At 34.7% G+C, this 26,466-nt stretch overlaps 1 protein-coding gene across 2 annotated transcripts in view; it reads right to left on the reverse strand.

Annotated features, from left to right (window-relative positions):
* Positions 1-1,217: 1,217 nt before the first annotated feature.
* LOC136037220 (ATPase family gene 2 protein homolog B-like) overlaps positions 1,218-26,466 on the reverse strand; it is a 38,223-nt gene continuing 12,974 nt past the window's right edge. For both annotated transcript variants that reach the window (XM_065719821.1, XM_065719820.1), the window contains 5 exons: positions 22,689-22,902; positions 18,685-18,885; positions 15,577-15,737; positions 9,951-10,214; positions 1,218-1,369 (listed from right to left, as the gene is read on the reverse strand). In XM_065719821.1, the coding sequence (XP_065575893.1) occupies positions 1,232-1,369; positions 9,951-10,214; positions 15,577-15,737; positions 18,685-18,885; positions 22,689-22,902 (978 nt within the window). In that variant the 3' untranslated portion in view covers positions 1,218-1,231. The remainder of the gene's footprint in view (positions 1,370-9,950; positions 10,215-15,576; positions 15,738-18,684; positions 18,886-22,688; positions 22,903-26,466) is intronic.

Consider the following 26,466-nt stretch of genomic DNA (forward strand, 5'->3'; position numbering starts at 1 on the left):
ACATTTAACTGGGCTAAAAGAGCAGTGTGCGCTGAAACGCTAGACAGAAGAAACATTTTTTCTAGAAGAAAATTTAAAGGAGTCTGCGATATTATTATTACGAATAATCTGTGATCAGGATATACAAAATTGTGACGGATGGTGCATTCTTCATGTTAAAGCTAAATAAAAGTGGTTGTGGTCTTAGGGGGGGGGGGCAAGAATGAATAAAAAACATCCATAATTGGCTGTTTAAAAGAGGGGAGATTTCAGCCCGTAAAAATCGCGCATCACTTCCTTCTCCCCCCTCTCCCTCCATATCTGTGTTTCAGTGAATTAGTTTCAATTGCAACTCGCCTTACAAGTTTCTACTTTAGTTTGGAATGTGCAACAGTACACTTTCTATGAGTTTTCGGAACATTTCTGAAAATGCTGATCTATGGAAAAAAGACAACTCATTTAAACTAAATTTCTAGGCTTTGACGAAACAGGTTTCCAAAAAAGCTATCCCTTAGAATATGAATGAAAATGCTGAATGTTCCTAACACTTGTTGGAAATTTGAAGTTCTGGATGGCCTTTTCAAAATGCGACGAAAGGTAAAACAAAACTTTGTGGCCCGGGCACTCCCCGGCCACAAAATGTTGTATCTGGATTCCCAGTTCTACTTTTGGAACGTTTTCTGAACATCTGAACTTTAAGAAAAATACAACTTTACTATCAGGTCCTTACCTAAACGCTACGTATAGTGTATGCAGGTGAAGTATTTTCTCAGCTGAGTAATATTTGGAAATCCATAAATTGCTTCCAGAAGCTAAAGGATTACTTAGCTTCGAAAGCAATTGCCTACGTAGAATCCTTGCAATCCATTGGGCAAATAGAGTGACAAATGCTCCGATAAGGACAGATACTGAACTGCCACTGGTAACCAACGAGATCAAAACAAGGTAATGGAGATACTGGGGGCACATGGTCCCCATGAATAAAGGATGCCCCCCCAACGCAATATAGGGTGTTAGACGCCACCGATCTTCGAAGCAAGGGAAGACAGTGCAAATACTAGGTCGATCCCTCGAGAAAGAGGCAACAAGTCTTAGAACTACCCTGAATAGGCTCTGGTCCCTGACACGAGGTCGGCATAACTGGAGCTCTACTGTTGCTACATTTTGTGCCTCTAGGCGTGGGAGGACCTAAGTGTAAGTAAGTTACTTAAAGTAAAATTTGGGCCTTTTCGAGGCAATTGTAAGAAAAACGCTATCTATTAGAATATGACTCATAATATTGAATATCGCTAACACTTATTGAAGACCTAACGTTCTCGGTGGCTTTCTCAAAATGCTTCATATCAATCTGCTCACAATTGAAATCTTCGGATAGCGCTATGAGGCCAGCCTAAAAGAAATAGAAATATCGGTAAAATATACATTTAACAACGCTCCGATGTCCGTTGCACGAACTTTTACTTTGATAGAACCTGATAGAGGTTTGATTCTTGCAAAGAAATATTTAAGTGCTGAATACAGAAAAGGTGCCAAAAACAAAAGTAGCATTGTTTTATCAAACTTTCACATTGATAGCTAAGAAAGACAAGGGAACACACAAGAAAAAAAGAGCAACCGAATAATAAAAAAGAGATATAAGAAAAAAATTGCATTCCTCAAGTAGGAAAAAGGTATCTATAAATTAACAGCAATGATCAACGAAATCGAGCTCTTTTTCATGTTTCTTGATAAAAAAATATATAACCCATGTATAGATTTTCTTTTTTTTATTAAATAATTGGCATAGATAACTGCTTAATGTTTTCGTAAAGCCCTTGATTGCCCAATGGCCTGTACGAGCTCGTGAGCTCACTAGTCAAACGTGAGCTCGATCTTTGTACCACACAACTTTGGGACTATTGTATTTTAGCTATTTATTGTACATGCGTATTTCGTCATTGCCTCGCCTAAGTTCACATTTTCACACCTCTGGACTGTCAAAAAGCATTTGGTAATCGTTCTCAAAGAAAGGATAAGCAGGATAATGAAGAGCAAAAGGATTGAAGTGTCATTGTACCTATATTCCGCTGCTGACCCTCCCTTTGTATACAGCTCAGCAATTGCACCCAGCCCCCCATTGCACTTCCTGGCTGAAGGGCCATGAAACGGAGATCAGCACCACCAGTTTGGACCTTAAGGGCCTAGTGTCGTCTTACTTACAGCTCAGCAAGCGATTTTTTGGCAATTATTTTAACAATATTAGATACTACCTTAAGGCGTAACATAGACGATTTGAAGTCGGAGATTCCTGCTAGCCCGAGGCATAATGTCATTGTTTGCCTCGGATCAAACTTAATTTGATGAATCAATTCTAATCCACGAGAGGATTTTATTCTTTCAGGGTCCAAAACTGTGGGAAAGATACCCTATATATAGTAAGAAAAACCTCTGGTCATTCATAAAGTCTGAACTGAATTCAGTTCTACCTGCAACTACCAACAGCTTCCATAAATCTAGCTTTTCAGTGAGGTTTTCAAGTCAGTTTTCATAGAACTTCTTTTAGCTTTTTTTAATAAACACAAATATATTTGATATGTTTCTTAATAAACAAAGCTTCTTTAAATAAATACAGATTAACAATTAATTGTTTTGAAAACGATACAAATTTCCACAGGTATACTTTTTTTTAAGACTATTCAAGAATGAAATGGTTAAATTAGGTGTATTTGCTGTAATATGTAGGTTCTGTTTTAGTAAAACGTTTTTAACAGTAAATTGTTAGTTCAAAAGTTTTGAAAGATAATATTTAAGTAGGACACTTACATTTAGCAACCAGCAACATTGCATTTTATTAAGTTCTCAGTAAAGCTTTAAGTTAAAATATCAATCTTAAATAGTAGTGGGCTGAAGTAGGGGTATGCCCCCTCATTATATTTGCAATAATTTCTGTCCGCTTTAAGCTTAATTTGACTCTACTTTTATGCAAAAATTATAGGTTTTCAAAAACTGTTGATGCATTATCCATCCACCCATCCTAGGACAGAACAAAGGTAGACAGTCATAGAAATAAGGGATAATCGAAATTTTTGGGTTGACACATTACCGACAATGTCGACTAGACTTGTCGAAAAAGGGGGCTGAATTTGCTTGGATCCAACAAGTAAAGAGTGACTCAGCCCAATAGCAACCGAAACTCTGAAAAACGGAATTTTGAAGACAATACATACATCAGAAGAATTAGCTTTTTATTCCATATGAACAAAATTTATTAAATTTAATTTTAACCAACAAAAGCTAAGAGCCTCAGAGAGTTTGCCTGATTTTCGAAAAGGGAGGGGAAAGCACCCCCAAAAAACTAAGGAATCTTAACAAAAATCCCACCATCTGATTCAGCATTTCAGAGAATTCCACTGTAGAGGTTTCAAGCTCCCAACTGTAGAAACGTGGAATTTTGTATTTTCTTCCCAGAAGAAAGATCACGAATGTGTGCTATTTTTTTCAAGCGTGATCGTAATGGTCCTTGAAGATCGGGAGAGGGCTTATTCGAACGAAAGTTTTAAGTTCTAGTCCCTGTTTAAGAGGCCAAAACCTTTGGAGGGCAACTACCCTCCCTTCCGCGTCCCTTTTTTCTCGAATTCATCCGATCAAAATTTTGAAGTAGCCAATTTGTTCAGCATAGTTGAAAGCCCCTGGGGATAACATGACCCCCCACAGCCCCTGGGGAAAGGGCTGTAAGTTATGAAATTCGCCCATTGTATACATACAGTATTTGTTATTGGGAAGTACACAGACAATAGGAGGGGGGAGATTTCCACGGGGGATAATTTTCCGGGGGATGAATTTTCCAGGGGAATTTGCCAGAATTCCTATACGAAATTCTTTTTATTTGTTGTATTTTCTCTTCGGAATGTGAAGATGTTACGGGTGTATTTTCCAAAGGAAATTTTCTGCGGGGTTGGAATAGTCTGGGCAATTTTACCTTGGGGAGGGGGCATTTTCCACGGGATAAATTTTCCATCGAGGAATTTTCAATGGGAAAATTGTGCACGGGAGAAATTTTTCACTGGGAGGGGAGATATTCCAGGAAATTTTTACATGGAGGGAAAATTTCCGGCTTGGTTTGGAAAGCGATCAGAAATTAAATAAAAAAAAAAGTATTTTCAAATGAAAATGGGCTATGAACAATTAATTATTCCAAGAACATTTTTAGCGAGGATGGAATTGTCCGAGGGGATGATTTTAAGCAGGAGGGACTTCCCATGGAGAAATTTTTCGCCGAAGGCAATTTTTCATAGATAGGGGAGGCGGATTTCCCCGCATTATTTGGAAGTCTTTTCAGCTGAAAGTAAGAAGCAACATTAAAACTTAAAACGAACAGAAATTATTCCGTATGTGAGGGGGCAATACCTCGCTCTTTACGCTAAAGTTCAACTTTGTGTCTCAATTCTTTAAGAACGACTCCTGAAACATAAGGGCCATATAGTTTCTAACTAATTCTAGAATAATTCTACTTATTCTAGAATACGGCTTATTCTAGAATAAGAACCTTTTTTTCTAAAAATACTTTAGAGTGAAGAGCGAGAGACTGAGGAGGGGGCTGTATCCCTCATATACGGAGTAACTTTTGTTCGTTTTAATGTTTAATGTTGCTCCTTACTTTAGGTTGAAAAAAACTTGTTTGTTTTTATATTTAATTCCAAAGAAAACGAAAAGTATTTGGACCGAAAGAATTCGCATAAAGTTTGAAGTCATCTATAAAAAAAAAATATTACTATATGATAATGTGCATGATTTCAGGATAAGGAGGAAACACCTTGACAAAGGGATTCGATCTGAGAACACCAGGTAAGGAATTCAACGTATCTGAGAACCCCAGAGTGGAGGTTTTAAGCGGGTACACAATAAAATTTGAAATTTCAAATTTTTCTGATCGCGATCCGCGTCTACTTTTTCTTTTTTTAAGGGGCAATTTTATTAGACAACCTTGAAATTCTTGAACGATATTTTTGTGAAGAGACCAAACCCAGGTACAGGGAAAATAGCGGTGGGGACATCGACACATCTGGGAGTGGAAACAACTCTGAAAAAACAAAATAAAAGCAAAGGTTACTTATATGGTAAATAAAGGGAAAGCCATAAGAAATCACGACATTTTATGGAGGTTTCTTAAAGCACAAACCCCTCAACCGTTTGTGGACATGTTCCTTGCAAACTTTGAAAAATATGACCTAGAAATTAATTCTTGGCTTGGGGCCCCTTCCCCCAGCAAATCATCATTCATTTATTGGAAATAAACAAAAAGACAAATCTTCATTTCAAACAAAATCAGAATTATTTTTTTTTGGGGGGGGGAGGGCTACAGATTTGAAAATATAAATTTCTTTCCCTACTGGCTAAAGAGACAGAGAGTCAATAAGTTCTACAACAGTAAAAAGCTACAAGAATATTCGCATATAAAATAAGTTATTTATTTAGGCTTATTGTTATTTACTTCAGATTGAGCATCCCAAATTTTCATAGTATATGGTCGCAGCAGTCAAGAAACGTCAGGTAACTGTTCTTATAGAAATCAGGGTGCTTGCGTGTTATAGCGACCACACAGAAGAAGTGAAGTTAGATCAATCATTCATACTTCATAATATGCAGAATAATCATAGCTAACACATTTTGCATGCTGTCAGCCATACTTTACCCCCAACCCCCCGTAATGTTCAAATATATAGCTCATAATATATTATTTTTCATCCATTCTCCTAATGCATCTTTCTCGTTTTAACCTGTGTACCTGTAAATTGAATTAATCGTGGCGAAAAAAAAACAGAAAAACTAGTGACAGGTGGCGGAGTGCAATGGTAGCGCTATAGTACCGAAATCGGTCTTGCATTATGTAGTTCTTCCAATTCTGAAACGCTTTTATTCATTCATGGCCGATACATTTTCGTCAGTACCGATTGGAGACTAGTTCATTAATATCTGGACGTTTTGTCATCAATATCCGGGATTTTTAGTATATTACAAAAAAAGAGAATGTCTTCAATGTCAATAACAAATATTTGTGTTTTGAATATGTTTTTGTAAAGAATTATTTTCAATTTCTGGAAAAAGCTAACACCCAAAAACAAGTTCCTTATAAATGATAACAATCAGCGTAAAATATCTTGATTTAGGCCTATATGTAAACAAATGGTTAAGAAGTATCCAATTAAAATTGACTCAAATCTTAAACTGATATTGATTTGATCCGCCTATTTAAGGTTCCATTTTATCTTTCACAAAAATCAGGTAGAAAAACATTTTCAGAATGGGACAAGATATTAGATTGGACATAATTGGTGTCTATTTATATATTAGAATGGGTCAGTGATTTCTGGTCAATTATATATGCTGCAATATGCAGAGCGTTTTGTTCGGTCGAGAGGGGGGGTACAGGATTTTATCCGGGAGAGGGGTGTTCTTCATAGGGGAGCGGGCTAACCAAAAAACTTTAAAAACGCATAAAAATGTGTTTATATGCATTTTTGTTACTTTTTTAGGAGTCAGAGAAACACTTCAGGGGGGGGGTGTGAGTTCAAGACCCCTACCAACTCCCTCCTAGATACGGCGTTAGTAATATAAAATATTTAATAGATTGCTAGCAGCAATGCCTGTCATACGATATGCGTAAAAAGAAAAAAAAAACATTAGATTTTTATCCATCTTCTCGTGTTAAAACGAACAATATCGAATTTTTACTTCGAAAAGCAAGTTCTACACAAAAGCGAATATCTTCTCAATATTTGAACCTTTTGCCGACGAAAGAAACGTCTAGCTTAGGGCAAACATTTAAACCCTAGGTAACCATGGTTAATAGTCATATCAACCATATCCTTTACCAATCGACCTAGCAAGGCTTCGCTAGTTTTATACCTTTAGTGTATTCTACATAAAAAAATAACGGTTTCTCTCTGGAGTTTACGGACATAGCCAATTTTTAAAGAGTAGTGTCTTCAGTTCGGCTACTCAAAAGATTTAACCAGAGGCAAAACAGTGTAAATACGTATTTTCTAAAATAATTGACCAGCTAATGAAATTCTAAATTCAAATTTCGATTTTTCGGTGTATTCAGTTATTCCACTTTAGATAAATGATATGCCAAAAGTTTCGAAATCTCGATATCTATATTGCAGAATTTTTTGAATCAGATATTATTTTTCTTCTAGTATTATACAATGAAAACGAGTTAAACACCAATATCAGATAATTCACTTTTGAACTTCGAGAAATAGAATATCAAATGACTGAACATCACCTTCGATTGCATAAAAAAAGGAAGTAGCGAAAGCCAAGATTTGAAACTTTTTGAGCTGAAAAAAGGAACAAAACTAAAAGCACTTTTTGCTATTTAAGAGTAACGCATTTCTTTGATTTATTGTACTACCGGCAACACACCATATACCTTAACAACGAGTTCTTTCAAGATCATCAAGCAATCGGAATTAATGCAGGAAAAAGGATAAATGAACGGAAAAGAAAAAAAATGGCAACGCATTTCAAACAATTAATGTGTTAAAATAAAAAACAACATTGAAAAACCTGCACACAGGATTTTATTCTTAAAGTGCATCCAAGTGTCCTTATCACGCCATATAAAAAATATAGACCTAAAACAGCTTTGGCATGTTTTTGGTACATTTGGCAAGGGTGGTTAAAATCATTCCTCTCCCTTCACCCATTCGCAATTTGATGCTGCTTCTGCCAGAGAAAACGTTCAAACTTCCACTGACCATCCTCAGAAAAAATCTCACCGAAAGAACACAGATAACAGTCTGGAATGGTAGCCTACTTCCACTGCATAAGTAAATCAATACTGAACAAATTGAGACAAAGGCCGCTTAACTGAATCAGTCTCTCGACGATTTTGGAGTTTAAAAGACCTTCAAAACTCCGATTTATTGTATTACCGGCAACGCATCTTATACCTTAACAACGAGTTCTCTCAAGATCATCAAGCAATCGGCTGGGAATGCGGAGAAAACGATAAAAGAACAGAAAAGGAGAAAAAACGCACTAAAAAGAAAAATGACAAACAGCCGCCTAGCATTGGTTAACGCAGAGAACCAGGCCAGATAAAAGCGTTACAAAGTATGACGCTTGGAAAACTTTTGTGTGCCAAGTTAGCACAATAAAAAATGCAAACACACATTTCCTACTTGGCCTAGTCACATCCACCATAAAAAATTGAGAATTCAAAAATAATTTTACCATTTTTCCGGACGCACCAAATCAGAGACACTTCGTGGCTGACTCATTCTATTATCATCTACGATAGTTTCACGCATAGTTTGGCTATTATTTTACGACTTTTTAAAATTTGAATCGTAAAGCAGGATCGTTTAGTAGTATACGAATCCTAAAAGGTCATATTTAGAAGGTAAAACACCACTGAACAAAGTTTAGCTCTTAAGTTCATGATAAATATTTAGCTTTTCTGTCCAGGTTGTGAACACACAGATCATGACATGTCTCCTTCATAAGAAACAAGTCTTGCATTCTCACCCATGCTTACAACTAATTACAGTATTTCTTTTATTGAAACTTTTCATTTTTTCCAATATTGCTCAAGGACACATAAGTTTTATATTCGAAAGCGTATATAAAGTCTTCCCTAATCCAAAATAGATAAATTCTATCGAGATATAAGTGTAAATTAGATCGTAAGACATACTTCTTTGGAATAAGTTAATACTGCCGTCATGAAGCTTTCTGTTTGCACAAGTGTAATGCGAGCATTGTCTTAGGATTTGGACCCAATTGGCTACGGGCTTTGCTTACGATGGATGTTCAGGGACGCAAGCATTTGACGAACCGTATATCAAATAATAAGCTGTATAAAAAATGTGGTTTGATCCCACTTTCTAGGGCTATAGCGGACGAACAGTTAAAATGGCTAGGTCACGTTTTACGGTGAAGGATGATAATTTTCCAAAAATCAGGCTCTTTGACCATCCCTCAGGAGTCGAACAAATGGCAGGACGTCTTCGAATGAGGCAAGAAGATGTGATTAGAAATTTTTTTTAAAGAAATTTGAAATTCACACTAAAATCAAATAGTGAAGCTATGGACAATCTGGATGAAGGTAGAGCGCGTACAGCTATATTGGCCTCAGACGGCTGGGTGTTTAAATGAGTTGTTAGTAATAGTAGTAGAGGCAGTACATGTTAAGGAAGTTTTTTGGGGATAAAAATAGACCAGGTGAAGAAACAATCGCCTATTATATGTAATGGAGCAGAAGCTCTGGAATCACAACTCACATATTCCCCACTTAAACTGAGACACCAAGCAAAACTATATACCAACTTATTGATACCCTCTTCATAAGCCATTTGAGATTTCAATCATTTTATTCTGGCTTGGACGTGGAATATTTGGGGGATTTTTACGTATGAACGTACCCCACACAGCACATTTTCAAAAGTAGTAGTGTGGACTGTCCTACAGTTCCTTATTTTTATACAGAAATTAAGATAAACTCAACGAAGTTGGTTAAAACCATTTCAATGAAGCTGGAAGTTCTCAAGATAACCAAATAGATTTTGAGAACATAGTGAGAAATTTTTTTTTTAGACAAAAGGGTGGTGCTTTCGGTTTCTGACTGCATACTGACTTGTTGGGAACCTACGACAAAAAAAAGTGCAAATACCACCACCCCTCTACACTGAAAGTAAGTATTTGAAGTTTCATTCAGTAAAATTAACGAAAAAGGCATTGATAAACTCGCCCACCATTGTGAAAAGTGATAATTCGAACGATGATTCTGATGAGTTGCAGTTTATAGTTGTATGTATGCCTCGTTTCTGTCTAATCCCAACGCTTATTACTACTTGAACCGCCAATGTATACAGCGAGATAGCATCTATAATATAGTTATTATTCAGATCAACGATTTCCGTCTATCCCCCATTGAAAAGAAACCTTGTTCCGATTGATTATTATTCTGCAAAAAAAAAACTCACCTCTTTGCACAGAAGCTTTAGATCAGCACCAGAATATCCGTCAGTTAGATCTGCAATTTTTTCGATATCAACGTTGTGTAAAGGCATGACTTTTGTTGCTATTTTAAGAATATCGATTCGTGCTGGAAAGTCTGGAGGCGGGACATAGACATGGGTATCTAAACGACCCGGGCGTAAAAGGGCTGAATCTATTTTGTCAGGCTGGTTGGTTGCTCCGATAAGAATCACTCCTTCACTGGGAACAATATTTAGCTGTATTTTCGTCTGAAATGATAACAAAACATAATTTTTGTTTCTCCTGCTGAAAAGCTAAGATTTCAATAGTCACATTTGAGCTTATTTGGAATTAAATTTGGAATATGTAATTATCTTAAAGTTCAACTCTATTTGCTGTATACACCGTTACGTTTCATAAACAGTTTTTTGGACGCGAAGAAAATAGATGTCACATTAAAATATACAGGCAAAACTCTTAATTTCTTTTTGAACAAATCTGTTGGGATCTTAGCCATCGTGCTAGATGTAATACTACCATAGGGAACTGAACCTTATCATCTACTTAGCCAAGGAGACATATGAGTTCCAAACACTACTTTTCAATAGTCTTTACAGGGTGATTCATTATAGTTTTCAAGGACCACTCTACTCTACTAGCTCAACTTGGTGCCAGATATACTACTACTGGTAATAACTCAGCGCAGCACCAAGCCGCCTGAGGCCAACACAGCTACGCACACTCCTCTTCCATCCCAATCTATTCAAACCTCCCTCTTTACACACTCCCAAGAATTTCCCATTTCCATCGTCCTTCCTTACGACTTCTTCCATACCATTCGCGGACGACTTGCTTTCTTTTGGTCCTAGATGGTTGGCCGAAAAGAATGATCCTTGAAAATCTGCCATCCTTCACGGGAGGAACTTGTCCTGGTCATCTCAATCTTTCTTTCATTATAGCCATAGAAAGCAGAATAGAGCCACATTTTTCGTATACCTTACAGTCTGAAATATGGTTAGTCAAACGGTTACCTTAGACGTGTTTTCCTCTAGAAACATTTAACAAATCCTCCTCTTCGGAGCGCCCACGTTGGTTGACCACTGTCATCACTACAACTTCCAATATTCTAATCTAGGTTCGCAGACTTACCTTCCAACTCCTGCAAAGGTTTTTCATCTGTGAAATAACACCCTGGGCCTCGGCTATTCTCCTTTTAACACCTTCGCTCCATCCACCATCTTTACTAATAATACTATCTAAGTAAGTGAAGCTATCCTCTTGATCAATCTTCTCGTTGCCTGACATCATCTCTTCGCCTTCACCTATTCCCAGTCTAAGCGACTTACGTCTTTTTAACATTCCCAGGACTCTCAAAACCTCCGAAAAATCAATCATTTTGCCAACATTTTCATTTAGGAGACATAGACCATCAGAATGGTCAAAGTCTAGCAGAGTCTTACTTCCACAGTTGATTCCGTGCTCTTCCATAGCCTTTGTTGTTAGGCCACTTTGTTGGAGACACAAATCATCAGAGTAATCAAGTTCTAGAAGAGTCTTCCTTCCCCAGGTAATTCCGTGCTCTTCCATAGCCTTTGTTGGTAGGCCACTTTGTTGGAGACACAAATCATCAGAATAATCAAATTCTAGAAGTCTTACTTCCACAGTTGATTCCGTGCTCTTCCATAGCGTTTGTTGTTAGGCTCCTTAGTTGGAGACACAAATCATCAAAATAATCAAAGTCTAGAAGAGTCTTACACCCGCAGTTGATTCCGTGCTCTTCCATAGCCTTTGTTGGTAGGCCACTTTGTTGGAGACTCAAATCATCAGAATAATCAAATTCCAGAAGTCTTACTTCCACAGTTGATTCCGTGCTCTTCCATAGCCTTTGTTGGTAGGCTCCTTTGTTGGAGACACAAATCATCAGAATAATCAAATTCTAGAAGAGTCTTACTTCCACAGTTCATTCCGTGCTCTTCCATAGCGTTTGTTGTTAGGCTCCTTCGCTGGAGACACAAATCTTCAGAATAATCGAAGTCTAGGAGAGTCTTACTTCCGCAGTTGATTCCGTGCTCTTCCATAGCCTTTGTTGGTAGGCTCCTTTGTTGGAGACACAAATCATCAGAATAATCTAGGAGAGTCTTACTTCCATGGTTGATTCCGTGCTCTTCCATAGCCTTTATTGTGTTCCTTAAGAAATAATTTATAAAATAGATCTATATAAATGGGGATAAATCGTCACCCTGTTTAAACCTTGGTGCAATACAAAACCTGCTACTAAACTCATTTCCTACCTTAACCGCAGCAATGTTATTCTCTTATATACTACTAACAACCTTTACAAGTAAAACATAGCCTGTTGCAGGCAAGCAAAATGTCAATTTATTTTTAAAGTCAAAAGATGGCTCTCAAAAACAAGAGTAGCCCATCTCAACTAAGTGAAAAACCAAAATCCTTTATTTACTGGATATGGTAAAAACAAAAAGAAATTCCTGAATTATTCCCAACATTAAAATCCTAAATAAAAGTGCGACAATCTCCAGTTTATAGCAAAGCAAAAACGACAGTCTAGCGTTAAAAGCTAAGGGTAAGCCCTCTAAAAAGAGGATAGCCCGTCTTATGCATGGGTTTTTGTTTACGTGAAAAGGTAAACCGAATAGAAATTGCATTTTTTTTTTTATCTGGCCAGAATTACTCTCAACGAAAGGGGACTGTCTCTCATCTCAGCCCCCTGCTCTTAGCTTTTAAGCGATCCCAGTTTACTGAAAATTGATTGAAATACGAAGCATATCGAAATGTGTGTCCTTTTTTCACATTAATTGACAGAATGGCCAATCTCATTCTTTGTCGATCCTGCTCCCAACGCAATGGGCGACAATCAAGAATCACTGATTACACTAATACAGAAACATCCAAGGTCACCAACTTGAGACGTCAAGCCAACTGCCTATCATAAAAAAAGCCCTCCACTGCCACTCTCTTCCTAGATGGAAAAGGTACCAAAGAAAACACAAAACTTGGCTTGTCTGCCCAAAAGCTGACTTCAAATTAAAAGGAACATTCTGCGGCTTCAGACGACAATAGGCCCCAAATCACAACAGCCAGGAACCGAAACTACCAAAACGGGTCGTTGAATAATTAGAGGATTACAGGGATGGCTCAAAGCCACTTGAACAAACAACCACCCGATACATTTTCGAGTTTTAGTTACTTAATATACATATATATATATATATATATATATATATATATATATATATATATATATATATATATATATATATATATATATATATATATATATATATATATATATATATATATATATATATATATATATATATACATATATATATATATATATATATATATATATATATATATATATATATATATATATATATATATATATAGCTAATGGTGATGGAAAACTGAAAGGTCTCTAATTCGAAAGACATTTTCTAGTTCTAGTGTCCTTTTTGGAAAAACCAAAATCTTCCTCTCAAAGGACAATCTTAACCAAAACAGGCCTAAATTGATAACAAACCAAAGGTAATGAAAAGAGCAATTAATCAAAACGTATCAAAAACTTTATTGTGGTATTTTTTAGTCCCCACTGCAGAGCTATCCCTTCCACACAGTTCCTAAGGCTAGATAAAAAATCAAATACAACAAGGATAGCAACTCTAGTTTGCAAAAAAAAAAAAAAGGAAAAAAAATGGGAAGGAACAATCAACAATATATCTAATTTCAGTCAGATTATAAAGTAAATAAAATTTGAATATTCATCACTTTTAACTCCATAATAAAATATAAAGCAGTTTAAATTCCTTATTTTTTCTAAGATGAGCTGACAACTCACCGTTGAAAGTGGAAAGGTAAAAATGCAGAAGCCATCGTAATCGTCCTAGATTAGGATGAGATTTTAATTAATATTAAAAACTAAACCTAAATATTTTGACAATAATATTTTTGGTTTAGTTTCATCACGTATTGATTTCAAAATATGACCTAAATACAAAACTTTTGAGCCTATACCGTCCTCTCGCAGAAATATGAGAGGTCGAGGGGGCGGGAGGCTCCCTGATTTTAAGTGGGGAATGTTTTTATAAGAAACTAATAAATTCTGCACGAATCAAAAAAACAACCAATCGGTTTGCTTGCCAAAACGAAAACTGTAGAAGTAAATTTATAGAAAAATAAACTATCCTACGCCAACAGAGCTCGGCAAACTCCTCCACCCCCTCTATTCAGAGCCTCACGCCGTACTTTCTCTGAAGAAGTCTTTATTCCATTTCAATCTATTTTATTACCTTTTTCCGCTCCCTTCAAGGACGCCCTTTGACCACAAGTGAATTACCGAAAAATTATTTTTGTAACCTATCATCCCTTATCTTAAACCGAAAGTGTGAAAAGGTGATAGGGGAAACAAAACCCTTGTAATTACCGACTAACTGATTTCATTCAAAGAACTTTTCAGTAAACTCAAGTTCAAATTTTAGCAAAAGAAACAGAGCAAGTCCCGCTTATATTTAGGGTGATTTATGGTTGCTTGAAGTATTAGTTACTCAGTACTTGCACAGTAAAATATTGTTCAGTAAAGTTTTTTTATCTAACATAAGAAATATAAAGTAGATCAAAGCAAGCTTATATTTTTATTGCTTACAGTCATTGGCGTTGTTAGGAAGAGGATACAGGGGTAACTGACCGTCCCTATCACATCCCTCCCAAACTTTTGTTACAGGAATATGAAACATGTGCTTTTTGATTAAATATAGGTATAAAATAGGCAGAAAAACTAAGGAATGAAAATAAAAGCAAATGAAACGATGATATAGCAGCGTTTTCAAAGTGTTTTAAAACAACTTTTAAAATAAGCAAATAAAGCAACTTAAACAGCTTGTTGGAAGAAAAAAAGAAAGAAAAAAATTCTCATTATGTCAGGCCAATATAGTCTTAAAACTATTTTCACTTATCCTTTTTGGGGAAGAAGAAGTCTAAACGCTTTTAATACAAGATCTTAACTACCCAAATGATGCACATTTTTTTTAATTTGAAATAAGCGAGCAAAACTTTTTTTTTATTTATCACTGGGGTGTCAGTTCTCGAACTCCCATAAGCCGTGTACTGTGTATATAAAGTTAACTGGTGGTAAAGTTGACGAGTAAACTGGTGTGGGTTTGTCATCCAGAGAGTCAGAGCCAATCCAGACTTTAGAAAAAGATATATATATATTTATATATATATATTTATATATATATATATATATATATAAATATATATATATATATATATATATATATATATATATATATATATATATATATATATATATATATATATATATATATATATATATACTTTAAAGAGTCAATAAAGATTCTCTTGGTCTGGATGTTAGGTCCTCTAAAAAAAAATTCGTCATAGTGCAGAAATATGCAATCAGCCTAGAGGTCATGGCTTCGAATCCCACCAATAGCAAATTTTTTGCATTAGAATTCCCTTGTATCCAGGGTTATATATAAAAAAAGTATTACATCACGAAACACTTATTGTTTTTCAGCATAATAATTTCCCTTTGTTTTCAATAGAAGAATCTTATTAGACGATCAAAAGTTCACAAAAAACAAGTACCTTGTTGTCATTATCACTGTCTGATATCCCTTCCAATTCCTTGTTGCATATGGATGCACTTGTTGCTGTTATTCCATCAACCTCTTGAAGAAGCGTCGATATGATACCTTGTTGAGTGCTTTGTATCCTACCCGCACTTTCTCGACTCCCAACAATAGAATCTATTATAAAAAGGAATATGTTAAACACTGATGTTATGGAAGGCTGATGAGAATTCTGGTTGAATCCTTGTGGTTTTTTTTTGTATTTTTTTTGGAAAGTAAATATTAGAGATTTTTTTTCAAAGGGTGTTTAACCTAAGCAAGTTCGCTTCTGGTGATTGATGTATTTGCTTGTTTAATGCAAATAAAATCCTTAACAGTTGAAAAAGAAGTCAATTAAACAGGAACGAATCACTTATAAACCATGACCGATATGGCTCTAGCGCCAGAATATATCTTATTATGCCATCCGCGAAAAATTTAGCTCATTTCTTGTCTATTGGAGTCTCCATCTCAGGTATTCAAATACTTTTTAACATATTATCTTATTTATACCCAAAATAGTCAATTGATTCCTTAACTACCTTCCTAAACTCAAGCTTACTAATGTTAATACGAAACTAAGAGTGGATTATGCTATATTTACATTAAACTAGTTTGAAAAATAAGTTAATCCGGTGTAGAAGGTTGTACTTAATGCAGCTAAATCACTTAGCATCAACATTGCGTTGTTTGTTGTTAAGCAGTATTGTTAAGAGCAGCGTTTCTTACTGTCCAAATTCACCGTCCAGGTGGATCATGGACCATCTTCAAATGCACTGATCGTCTAAGACCGTGATCGACGTTCCACTGAGCCTTTGGACAGACTTTATTCACCGTCTTTCGATCGTTCAATTTTGTTTTTATCAGGTGTGCGAAATTGTTCAATATTCAAGATATGCTAAATATACAAGTTTAATGTTTTTGTTATCGGATTTATTTATGGATTTTACCTAGGTGGTACACAAACACAAGGGTTGTTCCTAAGTTTCGTCAACTGATATTTTGGCGTCTTATAACATGTTGAATTTAAAGTAAAATTCATTTCTATTCCTTGTATTACTCAACTTGACCTTTTTATACAGAGTGTTATAAATGTATGATTATTACGATTTTTGATTCCCCCCCCCCCCTTCAACATTTTAACAAACTATCTACGGTCCCGTTAAATATTCAAAATCGACGACACCAATGCACTTTTATATAAAGGAAAAACGATCATTTTTTTTTTCAAACCCAAACGATAATACAGAAAAACAAAACGAATATTTCGGGAGAACGATTGCTTCTCTTCTTCAGCGCGAACAAAATCAAATTTCAAGGAAAATGCCAAAATAAATATGGAGACAAAGAAAAACCAAACAACAGTCGAAGTCTTTTTTTTGTTGTTTTTTCAGTTGAATTTTTTTTTTCCGCGATGAAGAAGAGAGGCGGTTGTCCTCCCAAAATATTCGTTTGGCCTTATAAAACCCTATTTTTGATCATTTTTTCTTTATATTATAGCAGGCGAATATAGTTTAAGAGATTATCGACGCCCTTTTATTTGGTTACTGGTCACTGAGAAAGAGAGAAAGGTTTATTCGCCCACAAATCGTAGTTCAGTGGGTAACTAATTGTATGTTGTACTCACAAAAAAATACTATTACATACAATTATGCAATGATGTAAACAAGGACATGAGTGTTTTCTTTTTGTTGCCTTTCAGGCAGAAAAGCAAGCACAATTGCCAATATTTGGCCTTTTGTATCCGTTCGTTTCAGGATTAGGCAGGCCAATAGATATGATAGGAGATTAAAAGCTTTGCCGAAGTCAAAGGCTGCTACGTCAACAAAACATCCTTGCTTTTCAAGTCACTCTAGGATCTGGTCAAGAATTCTGACAAGGTAAATAGACGCTCTACATTTAGGGACCCAACCAAGATTGTGTTTGTCAGTAGCCTCACCTGTCCCTTAATTCGATAGAGGAATGGTTTTTTCTATTTAGAAATAACGTCGATAGACTTTTTAGCAGTTTTACGTTAGCAACACTAGAAACCACAGCAAAATGTCAGAATGTATTTTTTAATCTGACATTAATCTGAGAGACTATGTTACAGATTTGCCAATTAAGGTCGTTACTTACAAATTTCGCAACACATTTTTTTGGATTTTTTTTTTCTTAAAATAGACATCTTGTTTTCACATTAATAGCCGTTATAAAATATAACAAGCCACACTTTTTTCAGCCAAGACTTTTTTATTATAATTTTAACCTACAAATAAAAGTTGGCTGTGAAGTTGGCTTATGACTTTATAATTAAACAACAGAATGAATTGATACAGGAGATACATTACTGATTTTAAATGAGAAAACGTTCAGATTTTGTATCCTCGGGGCTTGTTTAAGCATCAAGGATTTATTTTATGGACATTTTTGCATGGAGCTAGTAGAATTGATTTATTGGAAATTACTCAGTTGGCTATTAAATAGCCAAAATGTTTTTTCTTTTTTTTTTAGATGAGGTGCGTTGGTATTTACTTTAGTGAACCTTCTTCAAAGCTCACAAAGTGAAAGTCATGGAGTACACTGACACTCTAAAACAAAAAGAAAAATAAGAAAAAATATAATGAGTTTTTTAACAGAAACTTTATTCAATTCGCTTAGACATATTATTTAACTATCCAATTTTTATACTTATTTATTCTAAAAATAGTTTATTCTCTAAACTATTACTATCTTGTTTCTAAATTCATACCATTTTTTTTCAATTAGCTCCTAAAAATTGACCTTTCAAAACATGTTTATATGCAGGAATTTATTTCTAATCAATCCTATTATATGCTATTTAATTATATTTATTAACAACAACAGCTTTTATGGCCACGGTTAAAACAAAAATACAACAACAAAAATTTATAAAGAGAGACACACCCATAAATACAAATTAGCAACTAAACAAATTACAGAGAGTTGTCCCTTATATAAATTATATAAAAGGATAAGGAAAGTGATGAATATTTGATGAAGGAAAACTTTAAATCTTAAAAATTTGAAAGAAATTAAAACCCTCTCCTGACTAGATAGCTCCTCTGATATATCTCAGGTTTACCTAGTTCATCTAAAAATAGAATACATGGGGCCATAAGCCTAGCTTTGGAAAATAGGCTTGCAATCAGCTTTTCTGAGTCACCAACAAAGCATGAAAATATTTCTGAAGCTTTGACTGATAAAAATGCAGCGTTACACTCAGTGGCAGCAGCGCGGACAAGTAGAGATTTGCCACATCCAGGAGGACCGTATAACAGAATACCTAAAAGTAGACATTAAAATTAGGAAGAGCACAGAAACAAGACGTAATAGCAAAAAAAAAACAGAAAACAAACCACAAAACAAAAGACACAAAAACAAAACACATACAACACACAAGGAACAAAATAGCACACAAAAAAGCATTCATAAAACAAAATGAAAGCAGAAATTGACCAGTACCACTAACACAAAAAAGGTAATTAAGAAATTTAAACTTGGGATTTTACAAAGCAAGGGCTAAAAATGTAAAATTTTGAACATTTATTTTGTCTAATAATTAGGCTTTGGCTTAAACTCTTTTTAAACTGGTTTATCGGCGGTAAAACTAAAACCTGTTTCCGGGATGTAGAATAGCACCTCCCACAGGAAACTAGTTGGATCATAGCTTGTTATATTAGGAAAATAGAAATCAATGCCACAAACAGAATAAAAAAAGAGGATAAGCCTTTGTTTTCCTATTACCCTCCCCACCCAGGAACCAAATATGTATCGCCATAAGAGAGGGCATACTATCAACCATCATAATCGTTTATGTTACAGAAGAGTTTAAATTCAAAATACGTCCTGTGGTTTTGACTGCTATCAACAACCAATTGTTTATAAAGGAAAATTCTTTTAGACATACTAATAAAAGCCTATAATATATATATATATAATACAAGGCTAAACAACACGGATACTGACAGCAAGTTTTGTATAAGAACATTGAAGAAAAAGTGAAACTTATAAGCAACTCAAGAAGCGAAGAGGATAAGAAGAGAAGGGGTAAAGGAGAAAAGGGGTAAAGGAGTTGAGCGTGCTATGTTAAGTGGATGGGCTCTAAGACTCATGTTCGAATAGACCAAGCGTTAAAACAACCTAGACACAGCCATCTGAATTCTGCCTCTACCGTGAACTTTAAAAGTAAAAATTCATAAAGTTTTTCCAAAAAAAACTCATCTTTGCATATCAATCCAAGAGAGAAAACCAATGACAGATTGACGCAGGTGTAATATCACAACAAATTAATTTTCATAGATGAATATAAATAAACCTAGTTCCTGACGGGGGGAGAAACCAGTTCAAAACTATATCTTCATAGGCTAAGTAATTGAGAAAACAGACTTAATCTGGTCAGTTACATTGTAGTTGTGGTTCAAATAGAATTGGTTACCAAATCTGTGTCCTCTTATCCGAAAAAGAATATGAACTATAGATTTACGCAATTATATAATTATTTAATACAATATTTAATTACAATTGTAAATTAATTACAATTATTTAATGGCTAACAAAACAATTAGTTGCTAAGGGGAAGAATCCGGTTCCTGCTTATATCTATATAAATTGTAATAGTGCAAATATGTTTAATTTGGCCAGTCGTATGGTATGGGCATTAAACGGATTGATTACCAAATGTAAGTCCTGTTATTACATATTAACAAATAAACTACGCTCTGCTGAATATTGTTAGCTTTACTTAAAAATTATCAAGGATCAAAATTATCAAGAAAAGAAAAGTAATTAAGAAATTTAAAGAAGTATGCATACCATTTCCTTTTGAATAGTTAATGACACATTTTACTTGTAAAACAGATGTACAAGTAAAATGTGTACACGTCTTAATTTTCTTTGAGAGTAAGGCTGGATAGGTTAGAAACAATTTCTATAAGTTGAAAGAAATTCATGATCATGGTGAAATTTTGTCCCAGTAAATATTTGTTTATTCAGAATTTTTTTAATATTCAGATATTAAAAGCGTTGAAAGACAATTAAAATCAATGATTTCTCTCAGATTGTGTCGTGAACAACTAAAGATTCTTCAAGTTTTACCAATAATCTCAAAAAAAGCTTTTGCTATTTTTAACCACAATTTCTCCAAATGCAGAAAGCACATATTTCAACTTTAATCAAAACTGAAGCCAGCCGAAAGATCAACAATTCGAAAACCCGATTTTTTATCAGACAACTTTAAATCATGCTCAAGAGGCGAAATTCAACTACTATCGGAACGACATATCGGAAAGACAGCTGGTGACGTATATAGTAAGGACGTATAACGTATATAAGGACATAATATCTGCAATTTTAAAATTATACTAAGTTCTGACAGGAACCAAATTTCGTTTTGGCAGCCGTATAACACAACGGCCACCGAAAAAAAATCCTGTCATTCAGGCAAATACGTCATTCTTTGTTTTTTGATTCAGAGCTGAAAAATACTAAATTTAATTCTGAAATAAATAAAAACTTTCCTGTTAATGTACAGATAAAACTGTAAAATTTTCATTCTTTCTTTAATAACAGTTCTAGAAAGTCTCTTTACCAGAAGTTTTTCAGAAGAACCTCAGAGAATTTCGCTTTCAATCACAAACCAGCCGAAGTTCACACAGGGACGTCGCATAATCCTTTCCGCTTTACATAATTTATCGTTTTCTCTCACAATGTTGCTTTAAGGAGAAATAGCTCTACAAGCCTGACCATTACATCAGACAAAAATCTCTGGTACATTACTCATTAAATAATTTAACTATTATCGGCCTAATAAAACTGGCAGCACAAAGGCCGACAGAATTTAAGAAACAGTAATAAAGTTCGTTGGATCTCCCCAAAATTACAATACGTATTTTAACATTATCATCAATAGTTGCAATTTCAACAACGTGAGCGTTTGCATACAGTGGCGCCAATTCACCAAAATGTTAGGCGGGGGGGGAGGTAAAGTGAATTTTTCAAAACCCAGGGGGTTGGCAATTCTGATGTTTTTTTTCCAATTTTTCTATGAGAATTCTAAAAAAGGGTGTCTTTCCAAATTTGGGGGAGGGGGCAAAAAAAATTTAAGCACTAAAGTCAGCAGAATTTCAGAGATGGTATATCCAATTTATTCCATTTTTTCACAGTTTCATAATATATTTTAAGACCATCACCAATGGTTGCAACTTATATACGGTAAGCGTTTGCATACAGTGGCGTTAATTCACGAAAATTCTGGGGGAGGACGTTTATTATTCAAAACCCGAGGGGGGAGGGGCGGCAACTTTACTGTTTTTTTCCGATCTTTCAATGAAAATACAAAAAATGGTATTTTCAAAATGTGGGGAGGGGGAGCAAAAAAATCTAAGCCCAAAGGTTGGCAGAATTTTAGAGACCATAAATCGAATTTATTCCATTTCCTCACAATTTCACAATATATTTTAAGACTATCACTTCCCCTTCCAATTGGCACCAATATTTGCATACTCATAAATAAAGATATTTAACTGTAATTTACATTGATTATCCCTTAAAATTATTTTTATTTTTTATATTTCTATCAAATAGTTCTTGTGTCTCTTACTTTAAGTACAAGTACTTGTTTGGACTAAATTAAAACAAATTTGAAAAGCCCTGAGTCTAGGCCCTTGATATATTACATAGGGTTCGAGATTAAATTTTTATCTTACTATACTAATATACTACCTATGTCGGTAATTCCCAGCCAATTACTGATCTTCAGTCCTAAAATAGTTTTATGACGTTCTACGACGGGTACCTGAAGCCAAGTAATTAATTTTCATTATGCAGTAACTGGATTTAATTAAAGTAATGACGAATTTTATGCTTGGTTTAAGCAGCTCTTCCTAGTTTGTCTCATGGGATAAATGTTTTGTTTTTTTAGTGGAGGGGTCAAGAGGCTTCGGACATTATGTTAGGCGAATGGGGGGGGCAAAGTTTTTTTGGGAAGGGAAAAAACTTCTTTGGCTAGTAGAATACAAAATGGCAAAATATGAACTCTTTAGTTTCTTATTTTTTCTACAGGGAAAGTTCAACATAATGTCATATCACCTTTTGGCTTTGGTATCCCAAATCTTGCAAATGCTTCGGGGTACTTTAATGGCCATTCTACGGCTTTTTTAATAGCAAGCTTTGCTCTTTCAAGTCCACCAACCTCATTCCACAGAGTTTTTATGTGATCTACTATGCCAAGATTGTCTGACTTTCTCAATGAGGGCCCAACTGTATGCATTGCTTTCAAAAAGTCTTCCTTACATATACAATCCTAAAAAAATCGATTCACAATAATATATCACTAGAACAGAGATTCCAAGAGTAAATGAAATTTGATTTAGAAAGCAATTGTTAATTATCAAGACACTGCTTTAGCAGCAATGCAATTACTTTTGATCAGGATCAGTATGGCTTTCAGAAAATCTTTCGTAGACACAAAATATAGATTTTTAATCATAGGCAACGTAATAGTTTTGACTTGGTAAAGAGCATTGTGTCTTCAATGGCTTTTTTGTCAATCTAAAAGAGAGAATTCTAGTAACTTTTTAAGCCCAAAATAGGCCTATTTAAAACTGCCGTTGAAATGTCTTTTATTCCATTGCTCAAGCCAGATGAACTTAAAAAAGCACCTCAAGTTAACGATTTTGAAGCCGAGGTAAGAACAATCTGTTCAGCACAGAAACAAGGGTACTAGTTATGCATATACCTCATTTAAAACAAAGGCTTCATAGACATAATTTAGCGGAAAGATTGACATTTTATATATGTTTTTAAATAAGGATCGAGGGTGATATCAATCTATATAATTACAGGCTCTTGGTACCAATCCTACAAGGCCTCAAACTTGAATCCAATTTACAAAAAGCATGAAATTAAACACGTTAAATAGGTAATTCAAAAATGATGTTTGATTTCAACAAAGTTAGTATTTAAGGTTAGTAATTTTGAAGCTAATTTTAACATGGTAGTCTTTTTTAAGACACTAATGAGTAATTAAAAATGTGAGATTAATGATTGCAGCATGACCATCCTAAACCAAAACCAGAAGTCTAGATGATCCAAAAATGGCTTCCATCTTACAACACAGTTTGTAATACGTACATAAATCGCGGATACTAAACCAAAGATCAGATTTACATTAAGGGGATTTAAAATCAAAATACTATAATTACATATTTCCGTAAATGGTGTTTAATTTTCATGGAAGTGGAAATCACCACAAGAAAAAGAGAGAAAAATCTCGAGAAAGAAAATAAAAGAAAAGATGGCACTCACGGCAGATATTTCGCTTGTACAAAATTAGACGTCTTCAGTGTTAAACACCAAAAATAATTTAATGCACAACCGACTAAAAGAGGTAAGAAGTAAAATCTAAAATCAAAAACAATTAAAGGATCAGTACAATATATACGCTACACAAATACTAATTTGTGATCAAACACAACATATATTTGTACAACATGAGAATACTCTTATGAATGCACAAAAGAAACTGGATAAAAATAATGAGAAAACGAATTTTATTATTTTGTTGGGATGTTTTAGATTTTTATTCAAAAATAAGCACTACTGCTCCAACTACTGCTATTCATATTTCGACAACCTCTATCATCACTAATCCATTCAGATCCTTTTCAATGCGGCTACTTCTACTATGACTCTTCTAATCAGAACTGTTCCAGCTAAGAGTACTCCTACGACAACTAAATCAACCCATTTTCAACTATTAATAAATATTAAGTACTGTAGTCGGTCAGACTTACAGGTTAAAATTATTATTATTATTATTATGTACAGAAGCTATACTAATCTGAAAATCCAGAGAAAAAAAAACAGAGATTCTCCATGAAAAGTAAAGCGCAAGTTTAAAAGTCTAAACAAGCATAAATTAGCTTACATGGGCTATCTACAATAAAAAGATGAAGAACCATTATGATTAAAGGACTGATTCATGCGTCAAACATAAATTAAAATAGACAATGAAGCCAAAATAAAAACAATCATATATCAGCACAGATAAGTGCAGTGTTGCTAAACACTTCCACCCCCCCCCCCACCCCACACAGAAATTTCGTTTTGCGTCGCAGTAAATCCATGAGATAGCTTTTAAGAAAAACAATTATATTTAGCGACTAAAAATAAATTAAAAATTGTATCTCAATTTGGAATATAGTGATACATAATTTATTTGTATAAAAGCTAGCAAGGGCCATGATAAAACGAACAATATACCAACCAACAAGCAAAATCACTTAATATCAAACACTTGAATACATAGATGCAATTCAAAATAAACATACAAAAAAAAGACCGCTATTGTTCGGCTTTAATCTTAAAAGTTTTCTCAGCTTTCGAATTTTCCCAAAATGATCTCTCTCGTTACTATTTTAAATTATTATTATCAATTAACCAATCCCCAAAACAAATCTCCCTTAAATCTACCAATTATGCAAACCCCTACAAGAAGGAATTTAAAACAAAAGTTTAACCTTAAACTCATTCTTGAAGGAAATAGAAAGACTATGGTTTCTTGAAATTTTTCCACATTCATCACTAAGCATAGGAGTATATGCTAGCATGCTAGCATTGTCTCTAAAGTCAAAAACCAGAAAAGGTTATTTTGATTCTACCCTGGCCCTCTACGCTTTTGAAATCCACACGATCTAGGTCTTTCGATGAGACAAACTTAGTTTATTGTTTACTAGGTATTTCGATGATTTAAATTAGAAATTTTGATAAAACCTTGCAGAATCATAGCTGAGACTCAAGTATTAATGTCAGTTTATTGGGATGCTGTTAAAATTATTAGTTCTTTTTGACGAGGCAAACTTAGCGTCCACAATAATTGGTTTATAACAACCTTTACGAAAAGCAATGAAAAACAGGGCATTCACACAGGCTTTTCTTAGATATACTGGGAATATTTTAACAAGCCCTCCTATGATAACCTAAGTGAAAGCGATTCAACACACGTTCCGTCTCGTTATTACAAAGGATCAAATAGCCGGTTTTTTTTCAAAACGGAGTAACTGATAGGCTGCTTTAGCAGCCATGGACGGAATTTGTGCCCAACCAAATTTTTTGAATGGTTGTTTTTTAATATTTTAGGATTCAGTCACATCTTAGCTTTCTTCTTGTAAGGTGACTCCTGCTTTTTTTTGTCTTTCCCAAGTGATATTGTTTCATTTATTTCTTGAGTCATTTGAAAGGTTAGTTTTCCTTTTAATTTTAATTTGACCATTGAAACAGCTTGGCAAATGTCTTTGCCAAAATACCGGCATCTTTTTTTTGCATATCTCAATCACTGGATGAAAATTGTCCTCGTTGTTGTTCGGCTTTTTTCCTCATTTTTTATGGCACTTGGTATTAACCAAGTAACATATAGCAATCGCAAATTCTGTCGGTCTGTCTGTCGGTCCCGGTTTTGCTACTTTAAGCACTTCCAGGTAAGCTAGGACGATGAAATTTGGCAAGCGTATCAGGGACCGGACCAGATTAAATTAGAAATAGTCGTTTTCCCGATTTGACCATCTGAGGGGAGTGGGGGGCCGGTTAATTCGGAAAAAATTGAAAAAATGAAATATTTTTAACTTATGAGCGGGTGATGAGATCTTAATGAAATTAGATGTTTGGAATGATATTGTGTCTCAGAGCTCTTATTTTAAATCCCAACCGGATCTGATGACATTGGGGGGAGTTGGAGGGGGGAAACCTAAAATCTTGGAAAACACTTAGAGTGGAGGGATTGGGATGAAACTTGATGGGAAAAATAAGCACAAGTCCCAGATACATGATTGACATAATCGGAACGGATCCGCTCTCTTTGGGGTAGTTG

This window comes from Artemia franciscana, chromosome 16 (assembly GCF_032884065.1).
Source record: "Artemia franciscana chromosome 16, ASM3288406v1, whole genome shotgun sequence".
NCBI lineage: Eukaryota > Metazoa > Arthropoda > Branchiopoda > Anostraca > Artemiidae > Artemia > Artemia franciscana.